The 14,950-nt window shown below is 41.4% G+C and overlaps 1 protein-coding gene across 2 annotated transcripts in view; it reads left to right on the top strand.

Annotated features, from left to right (window-relative positions):
- The window catches only part of RP1 (RP1 axonemal microtubule associated), a 103,573-nt gene that overhangs the window by 56,120 nt on the left and 32,503 nt on the right, over nt 1–14,950 (top strand). For both annotated transcript variants that reach the window (XM_025265403.3, XM_025265404.3), the window contains exons 12-13: nt 10,644–10,747; nt 13,635–13,811. In XM_025265403.3, coding sequence (XP_025121188.3) covers nt 10,644–10,747; nt 13,635–13,811 — 281 coding nt within the window. The remainder of the gene's footprint in view (nt 1–10,643; nt 10,748–13,634; nt 13,812–14,950) is intronic.

Below are 14,950 nucleotides of genomic sequence, written 5' to 3'. Positions count from 1 at the left end.
CCCATTCCAGTACTCTTGCCAGGAAAATCCCATGGACGGAGGAGCCTGGTGGGCTGCAGTCCATGGGGTCGCGAAGAGTCAGACACGACTGAGCGCCTTCACTTTCACTTTTCATATTTATGCATTGGAGAAGGAAATGGCAACCCACTCCAGTGTTCTTGCCTGGAGAATCCCAGGGATGGGGGAGCCTGGTGGGTTGCCATCTGGTCCTTCATGTCATGCTCCCCAAGGCCCCTGCTGCCAGTGCTGACACTCTTTTCCCTTACTGAAGAGAGTGGCTTGTATTTCCAAATGTAAAAATGTCTCCCACTTTGAAATCAGAAACTGTAAAGGATCTAAGTTTAACTTTACTTGCAAAAAACACAAGAGCACTGAGTCAAAAACCAAGACCATTATTTCTTGGAACAAATGCAGCAGGTAGAACAGCATCTTACATTGGGTCCTCAAGTCCCCACCCCTCAGTATCATCAAGTGAAGGCTTGATGTTACTTACATACACGGGTGGGTACGTTAAAGCAGAGAAATACCCAAGGTAAGAATCTCAAATCTTTTTCAGGGTTGCCCAGTTTTCCTTCCAGAGAAGGAGAAACAGAGTGAGAGACAGAGACAGAAAAAGAAAAGACGAGAATGTAAGCAAATATTCTCCAGGGAAGGGGAGGAAAGTCTTTTTCTATACTCCCCTGGGATGCTGAAAGCGAGGGAGAGATATAGTGATATCAAAGCGTTACTATGCTGGAACATTTCCCTGTATGTTTTGTAAAAGGAAATGGCAATCCACTCCAGTGTTCTTGCTTGCAGAATCCCATGGGCAGAGGGAGACTGGCAGGCTACAGTCCATAGAATCACAGAAACAGACACGACTGAGCACACACTCACACATACATTGGTAAATCCCTTTATTCAGAGGGACTGGTCCATGCAGGAAAATGACACATGTAGGGATACTTGTCTTCTAACACCCAACCCCTACAAGCTGGTTTATAGAGGGAACACAACACTCCCACATCAAGAAGTGGAGCGTCTGCCTCATTCCTCTCTGGGTCAGCACTGTCTCCGTATTTTGACTAATAGAGCAGGCACGCCGTAACTCCTAAAGTCCTCGTCTTCTGCCTCCACTTCTTGGATTAATCTTTCTTGGAAGCCAGGCCTCATGATGTGGATGAACCCAGAGAGTTATGCAGAGAGGCTCCCCAGTAAAGAACTGGTGTCCTGCAGCTGCACAGACGGCAGGCATGTGACTGTGTGTGTAGAACTAACTAACCGGTAGATGATGAAAACAGAGAAATTTTACCCTTAAAAGTTCCCAGCATCTAAATACTCTAGTCCTGCAATAAATAGAGTAGAATGAGCAGTCCTAAGAAGGCAGGTGCAGGATGGTATGAGTCATTTTCCTTGGCGTAACTGACATTTTTGCAACAGGAGGTGTTTTATGTATGATAATTACTGCAGCATTATTTCCTGATGTTATATGCCTTGTCCTGTAAATTCACATTCATGAATCAGTTTTCGCTTGCCTGGAAATGGTTGTGATGAACAATGCTGACCCATGAACATCTTTTCAAGAAAATATTTTAAGAATATGTCTCAGATATGTTGGCTTTGATGTTTACTCCACACACACAAAATGTATTATCGTGAGCCAGGCCTTCTATGTAGTTATCAAGCTGGTTGTGAATTTAGCTATTTCCATGCCCAGAGTTAGAGTGCTCATTTCTCTGAGAGCTGCTGAACCATTTCTTGGCAACACTAGACCCAAGAGGAGATACACAGCATGAGAAGATCATTGAAATACCACAGGGGGGCTTCATTTTTGTGATCATAAGCTCTTAAGAATTAAAAAAAATAATACTATGTCTGCTCTGACAATGACCATCAAAAACAAGTCTTCCTGTCGCTAGTGTGGGATCTCAGAGCCGAAAGGAAGGCCTGGATGACAATACAAATAAGTGTTTCGTTCTAAACCATTGATGGCTACCTTATATCAGGGCCAGTTCATGAACTTCCCATCCTCTGAAATTTCAAAAGATTTACTATAAAATACAGATTCACATAGTTCTCTCATTATATAGGTGTATTTTTCAAGGAAAAAAACATAACCTAAATTCATACTCATTCAACTGATATTCCTAAAAGGATTAAGCATGTAATTTTATTTATTTATTTTTAAATTTATTTATTTTAAGCATGTAATTTTAAATATACAATGTATTACCACACTGGAAGTTTCTAATGCATCTTTATTGTTCTCTGCAGTGTCTCTATGGACCTATGTGAATAGTTGTACCTGCTGTCGCTAAGTAGGTACTTAGTAGCCAAGTCCGACTCTGTGACCTCATGGACTGTAGCCCACCAGGCTCCTCTGTCTGTGGATTTTCTCAGGAAAGAATACTCGGGGGGGGTTGCCATTTCTTCCTCCATAATGAGATTGCTCAAAATTCTCTAAGCGAGGCTTCAACAGTACGTGAACCGAGAACGTTCAGTTGTTCAAACTGGATGTAGAAAAGGCAGAGGAACCTGAGATCAAATTGCCAACATCCACTGGATCATAGAAAAAGCAAGAGAGTTCCAGAAAAGCATCTACTTCTGCTTTATTGACGCTAAAGCCTTTGACTGTGTGGATCATAACAAACTGTGGAAAATTCTTAAAGAGATGGGAATACCAAACCACCATAAAGAAAGCTGCTGCTGCTGCTAAGTTGCTTTAGTCGTGTCCGACTCTGTGCAACCCCATAGACAGCAGCCTACCAGGCTCCTCTGTCCCTGGGATTCTCCAGGGAAGAACACTGGAGTGGGTTGCCATTTCCTTCTCCACTGCATGAAAGTGAAAAGTGAAAGTGAAGTTGCTCAGTCATGTCCAACTCTTTGTGACCCCATGGACTGCAGCCCACCAGGCTCCTCCATCCATGGGATTTTCCAGTCAAGAGTACTGGAGTGGGTTGCCATTGCCTTCTCCAAAGAAAACTGAGCGACGAAGAATTGATGCTTTTGAACTGTGGTGTTGCAGAAGACTCTTGTGAGTCCCTTGGACAGCAAGGAGATCAAACCAGTCCATCCTAAAGGAAATCAGTCCTGAATATTCGTTGAAAGGACTGATGCTGAAGCTGAAGCTCCAAAACTTTGGCCACCTGATTCGAAGAACTGACTTATCACTAGAAAAGACCCTGACGCTGGGAAAGATTGAAGGCAGGAGGAAGAGGAGATGAAAGAGGATGAGATGGTTGGATGGCATCACAGACTTGATGGAAGTGAGTTTGAGCAAGCGCCAGGAGTTGGTGATGGATAGGGGAGCCTGGTGTGCTACAAAGAGTCGGACATGACTGAGTAACTGAACTGAACTGAACTGACCACCTTACCTGCCTCCTGAGAAATCTGTATGCAGGTCAAGAAGCAACAGTTCAAACTGGACATGGACCAACAGACTGGTTCCAAACTGGGAAAGGAATACGTCAAGGCTGTATATTGTCATCCTGCTGCTTGTTTAACTTATATGCAGAATACATCATGTGAAATGCTGGGATGGATGAAGCACAAGCTGGAATCAAGACTGCAGGGAGAAATATCAATAACCTCAGATATGCAGAGGACACCACCCTTATGGTAGAAAGTGAAGGGGAACTAAAGAACCTCTTGATGAGAGTGAAAGAGGAGAGTGAAAAAGCTGGCTTAAAACTCAGCATTCAAAAAAACGAAGATTATGGCATCAAGTCCCATCACTTCATGGCAAATAGATGGGGAAACAATGGAAACAGTTACAGACTTTATCAGACTTTATTTTCTTGGGCTCCCAAATTACTTCAGATGGTGACTGCAGCCATGAAATTAAAAGACTTGGAAGAAAAGCTATGAGAAACCTAGACAGCATTGCAGAGACATCACTTTGCCAACAAATGTCCATCTAGTCAAAGCTATGGTTTTTCCAGTAGTCTTGTATGGATGTGAGAGTTGGACTATAAAGAAGGCTGAATGGTGAAGAAGAATTGATGCTTTTGAACTGTGGTGTTGGAGAAGACTCTTGAGAGTTCCTTGGACAGCAAGGAGATCAAACCAGTCCATCCTATAGGAAATCAGTCCTGAATATTCATTGGAAGGACTGATGCTGAAGCTGAAACTCCCATACCTTGGCCACCTGATTGAAAAACTAACTCATTTGAAAAGACCCTGATGCTGGGAAAGATTGAAGGCAGGAAGAGAAGGGGATGACAGAGGATGGGATGGTTGGATGGCATCACCAGCTCGATGGACATGAGCTTGAGCAGGCTCTGGGAGTTGGTGATGTACAGGGAAGCCTGGCATGCTATGGTCCATGGGGTCGCAAAGAGTCAGAAATGCCTGAGTGACTGAACTGAACTGAATAAGGCTGGGTATTTCTAAAGCTCAGGGTCCTCAGCTGTAACCAGAGTCCCTCCATGCCTCATTCACCTGATCCTGCTCTGCATTAATCCCAGGGGAATCAGAGGATGGGGATCTGTAGGAATCTGCAGCTCCTGATGCCTCCTGTGCCAGGTCTAATAAACTGTCACTCTAGCGGGCATGCTGTGTCTTTCCTGACTGAGTTTATGAAAGTCTGACCAGCTGATGTCACTGCTGCTCAGGGACTGTGTGCCCATGGGTTTCACTGGTGTCTTCTTTGAGGCCAGCTGTAATTTGGAAGGCAAGAGGAGAGTGGACCCAGAGCCCCTAGATCATCGGTAGAGAATCTAGGAGGGCACAGCAGGGTAGAGGTGGTCAGAGGTTGACGTGGGCCTCTAAGGTCTGTTGAATGTGAGGCCTGGACTCCTGGGTTTCTGGCAAGTTTAGAACAAGCACAGGTAGAACATGTGAGCAGGTGCCATCCAGCCACCCCTAACAGCATCCAGTGCAAGAGGGCCTTGTCTTGCTAGGGCTCCCCAGCTCCAGGAGGTGGTTGAGGGTGTTGCTGCTGCTGCTAAGTCACTTCAGTCACGTTCGACTCTGTGCGACCCCATAGATGGAAGCCCACCAGGCTCCCCCGTCCCTGGGATTTTCCAGGCAAGAACACTGGAGTGGGTTGCCATTTCCTTCTCCAATGCATGAAAGTGAAAAGTGAAAGTGAAGTCACTCAGTCGTGTCCGACTCTTCGAGACCCCATGGACTGCAGCCCACCAGGCTCCTCCGTCCATGGGATTTTCCAGGCAAGAGTTCTGGAGTGGGGTGCCATTGCCTTCTCCAGTTGAGGGTGTTAGAAGGATGCAAACCCAGTGTGACATTCAGGTCACTATGGGACCCTTGGCTTATGGGTTGGAGAAATGGGCCATGACCAACCATGGGGACCTCCAGCGCTGACTCCACGAGACTCGCGTGAGCAGCAAGTCACCTCCAGCCTCACCGCGTAGACAGAGGTGGGAGAGACAGGGAAACAGAGAGACAGAAGGAGGCCTGGCCCAGATCTTGCAGGGGATTTCTAGCCTTGCACCTGAGCTGAGGTGAGAAGCACTTTGAAATGTTAGACAGGGACTTGAGATTCCAACACACAAACTATAGCACAAAGCACTGATCAGAGAGTTAATGCTTATGGGTTTTTTTTTTACATATTGACTTTAAATTATTTCATCATTCCCAAGAAATTCTGAGGGAAATTTTGCTACAGTTACACTAAATCTAAATATTAACTTGGAAGGAATTGAGGTTTTCACAGTATTCAGTTTTTTTCTTTAGTTTTCCCTCTATTAATTTAAGACTGTGTGTGTATGCCTGTGCATGTGTGTGTATATATGTATATATATCCCGAGAGAAGGAAATGGCTACCCACTCCAATATTCTTGCCTGGGAAATCCCTTGGACAGAGGAGCCTTGCAGGCTATAGTCCATGGGGTCTTAAGAGTCAGACACAACTTAGCGACTAAACCTCCACCGTGTATATATTTCCTCTCTTCACATAGGCACTATAATATCTTGTTAGTGTTTTTCCAAGGCTGTGGTTAACATTGTAAATAAACCCCTCCCCATTATAAAGCTAACATATTAACATATGCAAATATGTAGAAATCTGTAGTTTTTATGTTTTATTCGTTCAGTATTTGTTAAGTGCCTATGGTATGTCAGGTCTAGATACATACTTATCTTGAATCATACCACTTTACTCCACTCTAAGTAAAGAGTTTTTAGGTTTTACAAATATGATAAATTTATCTACTACCTTCCAATAGTTATATGTATTGATTTGGTTTCAAGCACTGTTCCATTGGCAAGAACATCCTTAAGAAAGTAAATAGTGTTGGTAATATTGGCATTCTCATTCTGTAATTAATTTTAATGGGATGTTTTTATTGTCTTTTAAGAGTTGGGTATTTGAAAAGGCATCGATAAATAATACCATTTTCTTCCACTCCTGTGTGCAAAATCAATTAAGAAATAAGATACAGAACACAGACAAATGGAAGTCAGAACCTCAGCTTTAATACTGATGAAACCAAGTTGGGGTACTGGCTCTATGTAGGAGCTCACAGAGCTCACTAACTCCTCCTAGAAGGAAGTGAGATTCGGGGCACCCACTGTCTCCCCTACAGGGGCTGTGCTCACCAGTGACAGAGAACCTGAGAGGAAGCACCTTTTGTGAGCAGCTCCTCTGGGAGTAGAAAGGGCCAGAGCTGGAGCACCTGCTTCCTTTGTCACCAATTGAAGGGCTGTTGCCTGTTCTCTGGTTGCAGTGGGAGGGAGTGTGGGTGTTGGCATGGGGGAAAGAGTTCCCCCTCTAGTTATGTGTGATTTGTAAAAACTTCCTTTAGCATGAAAGGAAAGTCATTTCTAATTTTACTAAGAACCCTATTAAGAGGATTTAAAAATGAATGCTAGAAACATTAAAATGTTTCTCTTTGGCATCTATTGGATTCAATATGTTTTTTCACATTGAACTTAAGAGTTATGTAACTTGAAAAAATTTATTTTGTTAAAACTAAATAACATTTCCATTCTTGTATGAACTGCTTACTCATGGTGGAGAGCTCATTAACTCTATAAATGAGATTTCTAACTTTTTTGTTTTTCAACAAGTTTTGAACATTTGCTTTTGTTATTTTTTTTAATGGAAGTCTAGTTGGCATACAGTGTTTTGTTGTTTCAAGTGTACTGTGGAATGATTTGACAATTGCAAATGTTATGAAATGATCACCATTATAAGTTTAGTGATCATCTGTCCTCACACAAAATTAGTACAGTGTTCTCCTTATTGCCAAATTCAAACTTAAATTGAAGAAAGTAGGAAAACCCACTAGACCATCAGGTATGACCTAAATCAAATCCTTTTATGATTATACAGTGGAAGGGAGAAATAGATTTAAGGGACTAGATCTGATAGACAGACTGCCTGATGAACTATGGACACAGGTTCATGACATTGTACAGGAGACAGGGATCAAGACCATCCCCATGGAAAAGAAATGCAAAAAAGCAAAATGGCTGTCTGAGGAGGCCTTACAAATAGCTGTGAAGAGAAGAGAAGCGAAAAGCAAAGGAGAAAAGGAAAGATATAAGCATCTGAATGCAGAGTTCCAAAGAATAGCAAGGAGAGATAAGAAACCCTTCCTCAGCGATCAGTGCAAGGAAATAGAGGAAAACAACAGAATGGGAAAGACTAGAGATCTCTTCAAGAAAAAATGAGATACCAAAGGAACATTTCATCCAAAGATGGGCTCGATAAAGGACAGAAATGGTATGGACCTAACAGAAGCAGAAGATATTAAGAAGAGGTGGCAAGAATACACAGGAGAACTGTACAAAAAAGATCTTCACGACCCAGATAATCATGATGGTGTGATCACTCACCTAGAGCCAGACATCCTGGAATGTGAAGTCAAGTGGGCCTTAAAAAGCATCACTACCAACAAAGCTAGTTGGGGTGATGGAATTTCAGTTGAGCTATTTCAAATCCTGAAAGATGATGCTGTGAAAGTGCTGCACTTAATATGCCAGCAAATTTGGAAAACTCAGCAGTGGCCACAGGACTGGAAAAGGTCAGTTTTCATTCCAATCCCAAAGAAAGGCAATGCCAAAGAATGCTCAGACTACTGCACAATTGCACTCATCTCACATGCTAGTAAAGTAATGCTCAAATTTCTCCAAGCCAGGCTTCAGCAATATGTGAACTGCGAACTTCCAGATGTTCAAGCTGGCTTTAGAATACATTTGAATCAGTTCTAATGAGGTGGATGAAACTGGAGCCTATTGTACAGAGTGAAGTAAGCCAGAAAGAAAAACACCAATACAGTATACTAATGCATATATATGGAATTTAGAAAGATGGTAACAATAACCCTGTGTACAAGACAGCAAAAGAGACACTGATGTATAGAACAGTCTTATGGACTCTGTGAGAGAGGGAGAGGGTGGGAAGATTTGGGAGAATGGCATTGAAACATGTAAAATATCATGTATGAAACGAGTTGCCAGTCCAGGTTTGATGCACGATACTGGATGCTTGGGGCTGGTGCACTGGGACAACCCAGAGGGATGGAATGGGGAGGGAGGAGGGAGGAAGGTTCAGGATGGGGAACACATGTATACCTGTGGCGGATTCATTTTGATATTTGGCAAAACTAATACAATTATGTAAAGTTTAAAAATAAAATAAAATTAAAAAAAAAAAAAAAAAAAAAGAAAAGGCAGAGGAAACAGAGACCAAATTGCCAACATCTGCTGGATCATCAAAAAAGCAAGAGAGTTCCAGAAAACCATCTATTTCTGCTTTATTGACTATGCCAAAGCCTTTGACTGTGTGGATCACAAGAAACTGTGGAAAATTCTGAAAGAGATGGGAATATCAGACCACCTGACCTGCCTCTTGAGAAACCTATATGCAGGTCAGGAAGCAACAGTTAGAACTGGACATGGAACAACAGGCTGATTCCAAATAGGAAAAGGAGTACATCAAGGCTGTATATTGTCACCCTGCTTATTTAACTTATATGCAGAGTACATCATGAGAAACACTGGGCTGGAAGAGGCACAAGCTGGAATCAAAAGATTGCCGGGAGAAATATCAAGAACCTCAGATATGCAGATGACACCACCCTTATGGCAGAAAGTGAAGAGGAACTAAAAAGCCTCTTGATGAGAGTTAGAGGAGAGTGAAAATGTTTGCTTAAAGTTCAACATTCAGAAAACTAAGATAATGGCATCTGGTCCCATCACTTTATGGGAAATAGATGGGGAAACAGTGGAAACAGTGTCAGACTTTATTTTTTGGGGCTCCAAAATCACTGCAGATGGTGACTGCAGCCATGAAATTAAAAAACACTTACTTCTTGGAAGGAAAGTTATGACCAACCTAGACAGCATATTCAAAAGCAGAGACATTACTTTGCCAACAAAGGTCCGTCTAGTCAAGGCTATGGTTTTTTCAGTGGTCATGTATGGATGTGAGAGTTGGACTGTGAAGAAGGCTGAGCGCCGAAGAATTGATGCTTTTGAAGTGTGGTGTTGGAGAAGACTCTTGAGAGTCCCTTGGACTGCAAGGAGATCCAACCAGTCCATTCTGAAGGAGATCAGCCCTGGGATTTCTTTGGAAGGACTGATGCTAAAGCTGAAACTCCAGTACTTTGACCACCTCATGCGAAGGGTTGACTCATTGGAAAAGACTCTGATGCTGGGAGGGATTGGGGGCAGGAGGAGAAGGGGACAACAGAGGATGAGATGGCTGGATGGCATCACTGACTTGATGGATGTGAGTTTGAGTGAACTCCGGAAGTTGGTGATGGACAGGGAGGCCTGGCGCGCTGCAATTCATGGGGTCGCAAAGAGTCGGACATGACTGAGCAATTGAACTGAGCTGAACTGAACTGAACTATTGACCATATTCCTTATGCTTTACATTACATCCTTGTAACTTAATTATCATAAGACTGGAGGTTTGTACCTCTTAATTCCCTTCACCTGTTTTGCCTACCCTCTACCCCCTGCCTCTGACAGCCACCCATTTGTTCTCAGTATCTATGAGTTTGTTTTGGTTTTTAGATTTCACATGTAAGTGGAATGCAGCATTTTTATTTATTTTGGCGGATCTAATTAGGGATCTTATGTAAAGAATGTTTCTTGAGGGCCTGCTATGGTCTAGGCACTAAGTGTTGGTGTTTAGCTGTACAAAAAGTGGAAAAAAAATTTATGACCTTAAGAAAAGCTTTGTTTCAAGATAAAATGGCATGTAAAAGTATACTGAAAGCTAAAAGCAATCAAATATATGACGACATAACCTTTATTATCATAATCATACAAACCAGTCACCAATGCCCTAATAGTTTGTATTTAATTTTAGAATGCATCAGTTCATTTTATCTCAAGTCTCTGGGACTTGAGAATGGAAATGGGTTTTCACTCTAGGATAATTTGTCTTCCTGGCAACAGTTCCATTGAGTGCTTTTTGGTTTTTGCTTTTTTGCTTTATTTTGGATTGTCCCAGGAGTTTACTGTTTATTTTGGGAAGGCATTAGATATTTTCCTTGGAAATGCCACCAGATGCCAAGCAACATGTAGATTATTAAAGGTTACCAGCATTCTTCTACCTTTTGACTAATTAAAAACATTTAACTGAGAGATGTCATAAAATGTATTTTTAGGAGGTTTCAATGTATAATTGAATAAGAAAAAAGCTTTAAAAGCACGAATTACTTGCTAATACTTAAAATGTTTTATAGGTCTCTTTGACGTTATTTTCAACAAAGGAAATGTATGCATTTTCCAAAGTCATGAATTGAGGCACCTTTCTCTGGCTCTTGACAACGGCTCTGTCACTGGAATGGTACGTGGTAATCTTTGTTTTCGCCGTATGTCAAATGTATTGTATCCATATATATATAATATATTCTTGCACAAGACACGTTCATAAGATTGTGAATTTGTATTTTCCTTTGGCTTTTGCTTCCACTTTTTTCATGTTGTTTTGTCTCACTGATTTTTGAGATTTTGATGTGTAAATGGCCTTAAATTTCAGCAGTTAGAATTTAGACAAGAAAAAGTAGAACACGTCTCTGAGAACATTCAAAATTTCAGTGAGCCTCAAAACGGGAAATCTGACCTCTCAAAGGCCCTTTCAGGGATCACATTATTGGGGGAAAACCAATAGTTTCACATAATTATGCCTTGTATTACTTAGTTGGGCTTCCCTGGTGGCTCAGTTGGTAAAGAATCCACCTGCAATGCAGGAGACCCAGGTTTGATCCCTGGATTGGGAAGATCCCCTGGAGAAGGAAATGGCTACCCACTCCAGTATTCTTGCCTGGGAAATCTCATGGACAGAGGCGCCTGGTGGGCTACAGTCCATAGGGTCGCTAAGAATTGGACACGACTTGAGCAGCTAAACACAGCACAGTGTGCTGTGAGTGAGTGTATGAGATTACTTAGTTTAGGTTTGAAAGGAACCCAAAGCTGGTGCTCTGTGACAACCTAGAGGAGTGGGATGGGAAAGGAGGTGGGAGGAAGGTTTAAGAGGGAAGGGACGTAGGTATATCTGTGGCTGATTCATGTTGATACACGGCAGAAACAATCACGGTAGTGTAAAGTAATTATCCTACAAGTAAAAATAAAATAAAAATTTTTAAATGGATAAAACTTCTAAAAATGTCTTTTTAAGATCCATGTATGATTATCTGTTTTGAAACTGAGAAAGCATAGGATGACATGCACTGTTTTAAGGGCTAACTGTGTGTTACAACATTTAGCCTTTTTATTGTCCTATGAGAGAGTACATTAGCATCCCTTTCTGACAGAAGAGGAGCCTGACGGGTGGGAAGACTGTGTTGTTCAAAGTCTCAGAGCTGGTCAGTATGAAAGCAGGCACGGAGCACAGACGCCGGGACTCCACCCCTCATTCTACAGCTTTCTCATATAATCTTACATAATTTTATGAAATGACTTTTTTTTTTTTTTACTTATATCTTGTTTTAAAACTTAAGGATTGCAATAAATTTTGAAGAAAAAAACATGATCTGTAGGACTGAAATTCAGGCTAAGGGACTAATCAGTCACCTTTTTTTTTTTTTTTTGACAACATTGACCATATTTATTTTATTTACAAATCTGCAGTTGGGCAGGACCCAGAGACGGTAGCACATCTCTCTTCCTCTCAGCATCAAGTGAAGTGGCTGAAATGTTAGAGATTGGAGTCATCCAAAGGCTTGTTGAGTCGCAGGTCTGGTAGTCAATGCCAGCTCTCAGAACAGCTATGTGTGGTCCTTCCTTCAGTGTAGCTGCTTGACTCTCACAGCGTGGGAGCTAGGTTCCAGGACAAAAATGCCCAGAGGGGAAATAGTCAGGAGGAAGCTGTATTGCTTTTTTTTTTTTAAAAAAATATTTATTAAATTACTTACTTGCTTCACTGGTGGCTCAGATAATAATCTACCTGCAGCATGGAAGACCCAGTTCAATCTCTGGGTCGGGAAGATCCCCTGGAGAAGGAACTGGCAATCCACTCCAGTATTCTTGCCTGGAGAATCCCATGGACAGAGGAGTTGGGCAGGCTAGAGTCCATGGGGCTGCAAAGACTCGGACATGAATCAGTCACATTTCTTTTATGGTGTCTTTTCTTTGAACTTGGCATGTTACCCCATGTTGTTTTTTATGCTTATTTTTATTTATATTTTGGCTGCACTGGGTTTCAGTGGTGACTTATGGGATCTAGTTTTATGATCAGGGATCAAACTGAGGCACTCTGCATTGTGAGCTTGGAGTCTTAGTCATTGGGCCACCAGGGAAGTCCCTCATGCTGTATTTTGTAGTGCATTCTGCTTCATAAAGGTCCTACTCAGTAGAAGTTTAATAGATATGAATGTTGAGGGTATGGAATCACTCAAATTAAGAGTTCAAGAAATGTTCTATTTATTTTTCTAAGATCAAATTAAGTCTCTCTGTAAGCCCCTCTCCCTCTAAGTTGGAGAAAAATCCCACCTTGGTTATTATGAAGGTCACCTTGTTGTATACACATTTCATCTGGTGTGTCGGGTCTCTGAATAGCTGGTGACAAGTCTCTTAACTTCAGTCCACACTGCTCACTGCCCAGTTCTCATCAAACATCATGTGGTTTCTTCGTGAACAGCTCCGTGGCTTACCTGCCATCCTCACACAAGAAACTTCACTGAGGTTGGCAGCTTTAGTGTCGTGGATCAGGCCTTTCAAGTGGCATCAGTAAGTCCTTGCTTTCAGGCCCAGATGCCTCCTTGAGACAGTGAGAGGTCAGACCTCAAACAGTGCCCTAAACTAGAAATGTCTCACTATAGTTTGTCTTCCTTGATTTGTTCAGTTTTTCACAAGCAAAACCTAGTAATACACATCTGTTAGTTTCATCTTTTGATCCTATGTGGTCTTTAATTAGGAAGACACAAAAAAAGAAATGAAAAATAATGATAAAATGCACATTAACATCTCATTAAATTACCCTGCCACTGGAGTTATTTTTGCTGTTATTTAGTGCTCTACATGGTTTCTGAGAAGTCAAGAGAAGGTCCTTGAAGCAAAACCCTGGAAATCAGGGTGGGAGAGCACAAGAACTGAATCAGAAAACATGTCACAGTTGTACAGCTAGTTCAAGGGTTCCATGGAGTGCTCTGGATCTGGCACACGTAGAGTGGCAACACATTTTCTATTGCTTATGCAGAGCTTTCATTTTGTTTTGTTTTCCCTTTTTCTTTTAGGCTAGTGGTGGGGCCTGCACTGAGATGCGGGTGCTGTCCCAGCCCCACCGCTGTGCACTCCTTGAGTCAGCCCGGGTTCCCGGCCACTTGGTTATTTTTGATCGCCGTGGCAACATAACTAACAAATCCTCGGCAGGCTACGCAGACCTTTCTAGAGAGTTTGTGGTTTTTGTTAAGGTAAACTGGAGGAAGGTCATTAAAGCTGATACTCTTAAACTTGTATTTTCTTTTGCCCTGTTGAGGAAAACTCTTGAATGAAGTCACAGTGGAGAAATCAGATCTCTTTCCACTCGGGGCATTGATGCCTGTGGTCATTTTGTCCACCCAGAATGTGGCCTTAGGGACGGCAGCCTTAGCAACACTAAAATGATGGGAGTAACAGCCAATGTCAGTTGAATTTGCAGATTAAAACTATGGCTGTGGGGATTTCAAATAAAAAGTTAGAGAATCTTACATTTGGGGGTGAAACAAATCTATATTTAACTTTTCTAACTGTTAGAATATTTACATATTTATACTCTTTGAGTGTTGTATGTATGTGATCATTTCATATTGCTTATGTTTTTTTCTTTGTAAATAAAAAGAATTTATCTTTTTATCTTTAAATGATATTATTAATGCAATAGGTATCATTTGTGAGATTGCCTGTTTTATTACAGACACTTTACTGAGAGCTTCACCACACACAATACTAAATCTAATCACCATGACATTTCTGACAGATATTGTTATCTACATTTTAAAAATAAAGAGAATGTTTTCTGAGAAGTTACAACTTTTAATGAGTATAACATATCTAGTCTGGTGAATTATGAATCCAATCAGTCAATTTGTCTTCAAAACTTTTTAGACCTACTATGTAATAAACACTTCATTATGTTATTATTTTCCCCAGGCAACATGGGGAAAATATGGTTACATTATATTCAAACATTAGGAAAATATGAATTTGTCATTGGATATTTAATCTTAATTTATTTTATCACCTCTAATACATTACTGGAAAATGTACTTGGGCTTTTATGTCTCTGACAACATATTTTATTATTTTCTTAGTCTAGATCATTCAAAATTGAATTGAAAGGTCAGAATATGAGCCCTTTAAGACTCTTGGCAACATATTGACAAATCTCTCTCCAGAAATGTACCAATACTTAATCCTGGGAAAGTCAAATCATGAGGTTAGAGGGGACAGTTGACATGACCACCCTCGCTTCTGACAGGGACTTCAGAGTGAAGGATTCTTGAGGTCACTATCAAATTTTGATAATTCATAAGAATGACCCAGAACTAAATCAGTGCTCTCACATTCATGG

The sequence above is a fragment of the Bubalus bubalis genome, chromosome 15 (genome assembly GCF_019923935.1).
Source record: "Bubalus bubalis isolate 160015118507 breed Murrah chromosome 15, NDDB_SH_1, whole genome shotgun sequence".
NCBI lineage: Eukaryota > Metazoa > Chordata > Mammalia > Artiodactyla > Bovidae > Bubalus > Bubalus bubalis.
Note: the sequence above shows the minus strand (reverse complement) of the source record. Positions and strands in the feature narration are given on the sequence as shown.